General features: G+C 43.6%; 1 protein-coding gene across 1 annotated transcript in view; it reads left to right on the top strand.

Moving 5' to 3' along the window:
• The first annotated feature begins 1,621 nt into the window (after positions 1 to 1,621).
• The window catches only part of LOC307027405 (Golgi apparatus protein 1-like), a 43,944-nt gene continuing 35,329 nt past the window's right edge, over positions 1,622 to 10,236 (top strand). The window contains 4 exon segments of the mRNA XM_079695645.1: positions 1,622 to 1,717; positions 2,136 to 2,222; positions 4,050 to 4,265; positions 9,001 to 9,204. Coding sequence (XP_079551771.1) covers positions 4,158 to 4,265; positions 9,001 to 9,204 — 312 coding nt within the window. The 5' untranslated portion in view covers positions 1,622 to 1,717; positions 2,136 to 2,222; positions 4,050 to 4,157.

Here is a 10,236-nt window from a genome sequence, read left to right as displayed (position 1 = left end):
CTTAAAACATGAAATGTGCCAAGTGTAAATCTGCCTTTCCATCCGCAGTCCCTCGCATAATGCATTAAAGGTCCCATGTCATGCTTTTCTGGTTATCACCCGCCCCCTTGTGTGTTATGAAGGTTGTTCTGCATGTGAACGGTCTGCAGAGTCACAAACCCTCAAAGTACACCCTGTAGGGAGTGAAACTCTAACACAGAGAAGACCTGTCTGTGCTGCCCCAGAACGCCTCGATGGACATTTCTCTTTTTCCATTTGTTTCTTCCAGGGCCTATTGACGTCACTAAGTCCAAATGGACCAATTAGCACACAGCTATAGAACAATAGGCACAGCCTCTGCCAGGGCGGACTCCCGAGCAGTTCAGGAGTCCGCCCCTCGGGTGTCCCGGAGCGGACAGTGTGAGGTGGATTTCCCGCTGTGTTTCCCTGGATGCTGGATATAGACCAAGTGCCGTGCCAGCGGACACCGCGGAGCTCCGAGCTCAGACCCTACGCAGCAACCAGGAACCGACACCAGTAACCCAGCTCACACTGTCCGCTCCTCGAGCCTCAAAGGGCGGAGCAGCGAGCCCCCCAACGTCCCCCCAACACGACCCAGACCCCACGCAGCATTCTCATCTGTTTGTCATTACTGGTGTCATTTCCTGGTTGCTAACAAACACCATTGTAAAACATAAACACTGATGTTCCGCTGTAACGGTGGTGGACTCATCAGAACAGAGTGGGCGAGCTCAAAAATTACTTCTCGATTAGAAGTTGACCAAAGAGTCATTTGAGTACAGATTAATAGCATTTTTTTTTATGTACAATATAAATGTTCAGCCTCTTAAATATGGAAATGTCTTGCTTTTCTACTTTTCTTTAATTTAAGTACATTCTTTAAGAGTTTTTAAAGTTATACAAGGCGTTTAAAGACTTCACCTAGCTCTCTAAGAAACTGGGCCATTTTAAAAATAAATACATCTGTTCCTGTTCTGGTGTCGGGTCACGCCAACATTTATTTATCTGGTTTCACTTCAGCCGACCACTGAGCTGTTTATAACATCTGCTCTCACTGCGTTCACCGTGTGTCTGTGAGAAGAGCATTGTGACACTTGTGTGTGAAATACTCTCTACACACACACACACACACACACACACACACACACACACACACACACACACACACACACACACACACATGAATATTCAGACACACAGACAGCCTATTTATGGCATGTGGTAAACAGTCAGAAACTCTTTTGACCATCTACACACACACACACACACACACACACACACACACACCCTCAGGGTATATGGCAGTTTTTTTTTCTGCTTTAAAGAAGGCGGGCTGTTTGTTCTGCAGGAAGTCAGCAGGTTAGCTCAGGTCAGAGCAGCAGGAAAATAAATCTGTAAAAACAAGGTGTGTGTGTGTGTGTGTGTGTGTGTGTGTGTGTGTGTGTGTGTGTGTGTGTGTGTGTGTGTGTGTGTGTGTGTGTGTGTGTGTGTGTGTGTGTGTGTGTGTGTGTGTGTGTGTGTGTGTGTGTGTGTGTGTGTGTGTGTGTGTGTGTGTGTGTGTGTGTGTGTGTGTGTCGCTGATCGGTGCATCTTCAATACATATTTTGAAATCTCTCATACCTACTAAATAAACCTCGTAAAATAATCTAAATACAAACTCTGTCTTCTTTCTCTCCTTCTCTTTCAGGAAACTGAGATCGCAGCCGAATGCAACCATGTAAGTGTCTGCACCGCATACAACTCCATCTCCCAGCATGCACCATGTTGCCCTATGAGACATTCAACATGTAGTCATGAAAGAAATAAGAAATAAGCACAACATTTTGGGAACTGCAAAAGTATTTTCAGATCAATGGATTTAACAAAACCACGCCCGGTCTCAGGCTCACCTACTGGTTTTATATCAGTTCACTTTAAATCATCATCGTCTGTTTCTGTAATCCATTTACTAGCTTCTCCTGAACTCTTAGGTGTCTCACATCAACAGGGAACATGTTTTAGGTGTTGACATGCTAAATGCTAAATGCTAACAGCAAGTTAAACTACTAGCATACAGATCCATATACTCGCTTGTATCTTCAGACTGTGTATAAATATGTGTTGTTCTGATGTTTTGTGTTTTTGTTTACCTCCAGCTGCTCTGGAACTACAAGCTGAATCTGACCACCGACCCAAAGTTTGAGTCTGTCGCTGTGGAGGTTTGCAAGACCACCATCACTGAGGTGAGACGCTAAAAACACAACATAGTTTAATAGGGATGGGTACCGGGCCCCGGGCTGAATTATTAAAGACCGTGATTCCGTTAAGCTCCGACGTTAGCGGTCTTTTTATCGGTACTGGAGACATTTCAAATATATCTCATATGTGTTATTGCTACATAAACATTATATTGCAGTTTTAGTGTCGCCAACTCGTTTCTAATATGCAAAAAGACAAAAAAAATGCGTCTGAGTATTTTCGATCTTTCCAATCCAGACGAGATCTCTCTCTCCTTCGTCTGTGTGGGAGGGGGCGGGGCAGTTTACACACACAGCTGCTACATGCAGCAACACACACACGGAGGAGATGGCGGAGAGAAGCGCTCCGAGGCGTGGTTAAACTTTACCCGTCTCCATGTGGACGATGCTCTTTGCCAAAAGAGTTTAGCATGTCAGGGCGGTGACACGAGCAATTTGTCTAAACATTTAGCAAAAGTGCACCACATCCAGACGGAGGAATGCACCGGGTTCGACTGTCTTTCGAGTAGCTCTGTAGCCCCATCCACGAGTAACGTTTCCACGTCAGGTGTTATGTATGCTAGCAGCAACACACGGAGTTAACTACATGATACAAACATGCGTTAATGATTAGAGGTAACTGAGTTATTTATTTTGTTAAAGTTTCAGCTATTCTGTTTACATTATTTAATACGATTTGTTAAAACACTGTTGTTTCTTTTGATGTGAAATATATATTTTTTAATTTAAATAAAAAGCAATGTTAATTTTGTTCAAAATGTGTTTAGTTAATTTGATAATGCATATATTATTAAATTAATTATTCATCTTTATTGTCTTCATTGTTAGTTTCCACATGCCTAAAACAACCTCAAGCTAAATCTAAAAGTTGATGGCTAAATCAGAGCGTTTGAGAAATTGTGCAAGGCATAATAGTCGATTAATCGTTTCATTAATCGATAGATTAATCGATTATCAAATTAGTCGTTTGTTGCAGCCCTAATACTGTTTAATGTTTGTTCTTGACAAAGATGCTCCTAAACATGGTCCTTTAAGTATTTAAGAATCAAAGCCCTGTCAAAATGTAAGGTATTTCCACAGGAGACTCTTTAAACTCTTAGATCTGTTCTTTGTTGGGGAAATATTTTCCAAGGCCCATAACTTTAACCCAGTTTATCAGTTTAGACTCCGGTAACCTTGGCTGCTGTGCTCTATGTGTTCTGTCTCCCTGTTCCTGCCTGTTGGCGTCAGCTGATAGAGGTGAACTAGCTAAAGACACGGGTCTGGGGTAGAGTTCTTCAGAATTGACGTGGCAAAGTCAGAACCTCTGGCTCTTGGACTTGTTTTTTGAATTCTCCGACCGAAGCTCCAAATAAACCGTCAGTGTTTGCCCTCAGAGCTCCAGCTCTCCACGTGTCTCCTTTTGAGTCGGTGACTCCTCCTGCATTGCTACGCAGAAGTTTCCCCCACATGATCTAAAGAAAGATGTGATAAGCTAAATGTTACAGGAGTGTTTATCAAGACACATGTTAGTCTAAAATAGCAGCTGAATTCCTTTCTTTCTCTTTCACATTTTTCCCCTGATCATTTCAGACTGGTTTCATCTCAACCTAACTTCAGATATTTTTCCAAGGACAGTGTATCTGTTTTAGATATTTAAAAAATGAGGCAAGATTTCACTTCCTGTGCCGGTTGAAGATAGAGAGAATTGTATGTTTGCTTGTTTCGTTTACAAATAAAAGTGGAAACAATGTTTTTCTCTCGTTTAGTCCCTCGTGGCACTTTTTTGGATTACTACGGCCGCAACAATGCTCTGTGTTGCTCTTCCCTCAGATTAAGGAGTGTGCATCGGAGCAGCTGGGTAAAGGTTTCCTGGTTTCCTGTCTGGTGGATCATCGTGGCAACATCACCGACTACCAGTGCAACCAGTACATTACCAAGATGACCACCATCGTGTTCAGCGACTACCGGCTCATCTGCGGCTTCATGGACAAATGTCGAGAAGACATCAACACTCTTCACTGCGGAAGCATCAGCACCGGAGAGAAGGTGAGAGGCTGGGAAGATACAAATATAACTGGGTCTAAAGTGGTGCTGAGATAACAGATGTATGTGTTGGACCCTGAAGGCAGCATCTCCCTGGTTCAATGGGATTTCTCCATGTGATTTTGGGTTGTGTAGGATATTCATCTCTGTGTCAAACAAATGTTTATGATACTTAAAGTTCAGCAGGATACTCTCCACTTATTAACACCACTTTATTATTTCTGAAGTAAAAAGCTAAGGTTAGGCTATAAAGGAACTACAGCACGGTCACAGGATTTCACGTCACCACCGCTAAGCTAAAGGAGGCTAATGTTGGGCTATAAAGGAACTACAGCACGGTCACATGACTTCACGTCACCACCGCTAAGCTAAAGGAGGCTAATGTTGGGCTATAGGAACTACAGCATGGTCAGATGACCTCAAGTCTCCACCGCTAAGCTAAAGGCGGCTAATGTTAGGCTATAAAGGAGCTACAGCACGGTCACATGACTTCACGTCACCACCGCTAAGCTAAAGGAGGCTAATGTTGGGCTATAAAGGAGCTACAGCACGGTCACATGACTTCACGTCACCACCGCTAAGCTAAAGGAGGCTAATGTTGGGCTATAAAGGAACTACAGCACGGTCACATGACTTCACGTCACCACCGCTAAGCTAAAGGTGGCTAATGTTGGGCTATAAAGGAGCTACAGCACGGTCACATGACTTCACGTCTCCACCGCTAAGCTAAAGGAGGCTAATGTTGGGCTATAAAGGAACTACAGCACGGTCACATGACTTCACGTCACCACCGCTAAGCTAAAGGAGGCTAATGTTGGGCTATAAAGGAACTACAGCACGGTCACATGACTTCACGTCACCACCGCTAAGCTAAAGGAGGCTAATGTTGGGCTATAAAGGAACTACAGCACGGTCACATGACTTCACGTCACCACCGCTAAGCTAAAGGTGGCTAATGTTGGGCTATAAAGGAACTACAGCACGGTCACATGACTTCCCGTAAAGTAAATCTTGGTTATCTTAAATGAGTGTCTTCTGGTTCTCTAGAGAAATGTTGTGAGATGTGCTTCTTCATGCGGTTAATATGTGTTGAAACATGTTGGGGAAACAAGTCAGAGAAGAAGAAGCTGAGTCATCTGACACATCACTGATATTCTGCAGAACACATGGGCTGAAGAAGCAATAGTTTAACAAACGGTTAAATATTTAAGTATCAATCAATACTGAAAAAACCCCAAAGTAAAATACAAATAAAATCCTGAGAAAGTGTCTTTTCTGTTAGCGTGTGAGTCCATTTCCTCCTCCTCCCACTGCTGAGACAAACTGTTCCTCGTAAGCCTTTTAGACATGCGCTTATTATGGGATATCACAATTAAAACTGGGAGCCAATTATTAATTTGTCAGCGACTTAATTATCAGGGATTTGTCACAGCAGAGATTACACTGACCACGTTTACTCAGACTGAGCTCATCTCTTACCACATAGAGGAATATATATAAAGGATACTCTGAAGGGAAAGGAAACTAATGTCGGTTAGGAGTCAAAATAAACTGTCATTCTGCAAACTGGGAACATTTCGGAAGTAGTTTTAGTCGATGTTGACAATTGAATCTTTTTTTACATGGTTCCCAGAGATTCTTGACCTATATTTTGAAGTTTGTAACGAGGGGTAAGACATAAATACGCATTAGTGTCAGATAGCACAATTTAAAAAACTTGGAGCAAATTATTAATTTGTCAATATATATAAAACATACTCTGAAAGGGAAAGGAGACATCGCTCTAATGCAGGAGTGCCCAACCTTTTTTGAACCAAGAGCTACTTTTAAAGTTGCCAGTCTGCCGAGATCTACCAGTCCAAATAGAGAGGGGGGGGAGCTGGGGTGCTAGCGAACTGTCGACTGGGGGGGAGCCTCGCTGCGGGGAAATGGCGGACTTCTGTCGGTGCAACTTCAATCATGCCTTTTCAAAACATTAAGGGCGGTGACGGCCGTCAGCGAATCGAGCCGGCCCTTGACGACCGGCTGTTCTGTGATTCTCCAGATTCTAGCGATGGCCAGTGGAGGAGGGTGGAAAATACTTACCGGAAGTAAACAAAGACGTGCAACGGTACGGTGTTCCCACGGGAAACGAAACTTAAAATATGAAATGAAACAATCTCATCTCTTAAAATTCACAACTTATTATGAATTAAACATTCACAAACTTATAACTATGTATTCACATGTTTAACTCTGTTACATATGCACGCAACGAAGAGAGGAGCGTAGGAGGGAATTCCGTCTCGTAGCGTTTGTGCACTGTTTTGAAATGTCGCTCTAAATTACACTTCTTCGGTAAAGCCACGCTCGCATTGCAGATGAGACGGATACAAAAAAAATCATCCTCCCACTCGGAGTGAAAATTATATATTTTGGGCTTTTTTTGCTTCTGCCATAATTGCGGTCTTGTGTGTGTGCGGACTGTCACTCTTGTTGCCACGGACAACGTCAGCTAACTAGTGCCCACCAGCCACGCCCTGACACATGGGGTCACGCCGGCCAATCACAAAGCTTTAATGCGTTCAAGTGCATTATTCTGGCACAGGAAGATTATGTTATAGGACGTTAACGATAAAACTGAATATCGTTGTTCTATTTTTAGAGACATCTCGCGATCGACCCGGGAACCCCTGCTCTAATGGGAGCTATAAAACTGTCATTCTGCAAACTGGGAACCTCTCGGCTAACTGTTCAAGTAGTTTTAGTCGATGTTGACAATTGAGTCTTCTCTACATGTGTCCCACTGATTCTTGAACTATATTTAAAGACATAAATAGTCATGTGTGTCTGTAAAGCCTGCTACACGTCATAACAAACATTCCCAGTGTTGCTACAGCAAATGAACTTGAACTTGTTTCAAACTATGCCGCACTGGGTCCTTGAATCTGATGTTTAGTGTGAAATAAGTCAAAATGCTGAAAATGCATGCGTTGCAAAACGTTCAGATATCTCTTATTTGGCTTCTGTAACTATTCTCCTCGCACTATCAAGGCCTAATCTTCCCTAAGCCATAAAACAACATGAGGAAGCTCTTCTTGGGTTCAACAGTAGTGCAGGTAGAGGTTTTAGAGGTGTTATTAAACCATAGAAAGAGATTAAATTCCCAGGATCATAACTGTCCTCGTTAACCATTCACCAATTCTTCTCGACAATAACGTCCAGGCGGAAAAAAACACATAAGAAAATCTGACATCAAAGTGTTTTCAGTTGTTTAAAGAGGCCTTATTCTGCTTTATTTGGTTTTCCCTCTCCTGTCGTGTGTTATACAGGTTTTAATGTAAATGGTCTGCAAAGGCTAACAATCCTGTGTTCCCTCTCCCAAAGGCCTCCATTGGACTCCTTTGTTTACTTCCGTTAATAGTGACATCACTATGGAACACTCGCTCCTATTGGCTAGCTTACACATTAGCCGCTTTCACACCAAGTACTTAGCCGGTACTTTTCCCCGGTACTTAGTCCCCGGAACTCTTTAGTCCCTCGAACTGTCCTAGTTAATCGCGTTCTCACCGGAATAAGTTCCCGGGGGAGGGTTACGCAAATGAAGCCGCTGACTTCACTTCTTCTTCTTCTGCTTTGGGTTTACTGGCAGGCCGCAAACAACTTCTCGGCGTATACTGCCGCCCGAAGTCCCCGGCCGGAAGTCCCCGGAGTTTGACCTTCCGATTAAATGGCCAGAACGCCAACTTCTCCTCATCACTCCACCGCTTCCATGTTTTCTTTTGTGTTACCACAAGTTAGTCTCTCTCCGTTGGTGCGCTGGGCTAATGCTACTGCGAGCAAATAAAATGCCGGCTTCACAAAACTTTTCTGAGTTTTACGGGGCATGGTTTGCAATTCGCCCAGCCAATCAGAAATTGTTAGCGTGGCCGACACATCCACGAACCATTTCCTTCTCAGGAAAGTACCACCTCTCTATCAGGGACTATCTGGGGGTGAAAAGGTTTGCGCGAACTAGGGACTAGTTCCAGATCCTTTTTGGTGTGAAACCAAATCTCACCCCGTTATCGACCTAGTTCGGGGGGAAAAGTACTCCGGTGTGAAAGCGCCTATTGTACGTGATAGGCTAAGGGGCGGGACATCTGTAAGCGGTGGAAAAATTAGCTGTACATCTAAAAAACAAAGTGTGCAACCAGGAGCTGATAACCTTGATAAAAACGTGGATCACTCATGAAGGCTGCCTCTCTCCTGTTGCAGTTAGTAATAATTGGATTTAAAACAAGTGATTGATTTGAAGCTACACAAAGTTAAAACTAAAGAATCGTGTTCAACCCATGTTTAACCCTTTGGAGTCGACGCTGACGCCATAAAAAAGTTTTCCGCACTCTCGCGGGAATATCTCCCCAACGGAGCGAGCGTAAGTTTCACTTTCGATTGCACGATAAAGCCCAGCGCCGCACCTTCGTCACAGGTGTTTCCGCTTGTCTGTACCATTTTCAGGCGATTTGTAATATGTTCTAGAAAAACGATTGGGCAGCACAGGGTTCGTGTTTTAATAGCAAAGATGTATCACAATACCTGACGCCTCATTTCACGCTGTGACCTGACCCAGAGGGGACACATGTTGATGCATAAAAGACATGAAAAAGTGGATTTTGCATAATAGATTTTTAATGTGCACTGTCCCTGTTAAATAAATAAAAAGTATGACGATGCCTGACGCCTAATTTTAACGCTTTGACCTTTGACCCTCCCTCAGGACATCCACTCTCAGGGCGAGGTGATTGCCTGTCTGGAGAAAGGTTTGGTCCGGGAGGCGGAGGAGCAACCGGGGGCTCATCCAATCAAAGACGAGTGCAAGAAGTCCATCATGAGGGTCGCAGAACTCAGCTCCGACGACTTCCACCTCGACAGATACCTGTACTTCTCCTGCCGAGAGGACCGCGAGCGCTTCTGTGAAAAGGTGAGGACTTACCTGACGACACAGGAAACGTCTTTTATAGAGATGATTTTAAATGCATCCAGATGTATTACTTTAAAATAATAGCTGATAATGTATGCAAGAAAGTGCTTTTTGAGTCCTCTTGCTTTCCTATGTCATTTATTTTCAGACCGTTTTAAATTTCTTCTGTGAAAACGTGAGAAATGTTGAATTTCAAAAATATAGACTTTCTAGAAAATTTCTAAGTGCGCATCAATCAATCAATCAATCAATCAACGTTTATTTATATAGCCCAATATCACAATGTTACATTTGTCTCAGTGGACTTCACAGTTTGTACAGAATATCAGTATGACAATACGACACCCTCTGTCCTTAGACCCTCTGTCCTTAGACCCTCTGTCCTTAGACCCTCACATCGTACAAGGAAACACTTCCAGAGAAACCCCACAGTTTAAAGGGGAACATGGGAGAAACCTCAGGGAGAGCAACAGAGGAGGGATCCCTCTCCCAGGACGGACAGACGTGCAATAGATGCCGTGTGTAAATGGCACGCTTGTCACGCTTTGATGGGTTATGAGAATTTAAGATGATTTGTATCTTATTTGTGTGAAACAAGCCTTCAACAGAGACGCTACGAAGTAAGAAAGAAAGTCAATATACTAGAGAAATCGATCCCAAATGCAGGAACAGAGCTACTTCATCCTCAGAGGATAAAATGGCTTTCGACCCAGAAGACAGCTCACAGTCACACTATAAAGTAGAGAGAAAAGCCAACTGGTCCCACCCTTAAATTCTCTTAGGCATCATCCAAACATCCCCACCTTTAAACCATAAAACCCCCTTCAATCCGGAGAGACGGTGTTGATGTAAGAATACATATTTATTGCCAGGAATACACAGATGAATGTGATGGAGTTTTGGCGATTAGGCCCCGTTGTGTAGGAGTATCATTCGGGAGGGGGGAACCGAGCCGATGAAACCCCCCGGGGTCTAGACCGTGGTGGTAATGAATGGATAGTTGGGTTTGGTCTGAAGGGGAGGGGCTTAGCT

Source organism: Notothenia rossii, assembly GCF_949606895.1.
Source record: "Notothenia rossii genome assembly, contig: scaffold_223, whole genome shotgun sequence".
NCBI classification, from domain to species: Eukaryota; Metazoa; Chordata; class Actinopteri; order Perciformes; family Nototheniidae; genus Notothenia; species Notothenia rossii.
The sequence above is the reverse complement of the archived record's forward strand: the minus strand, read 5'-3'. Positions and strand labels throughout refer to the sequence as shown.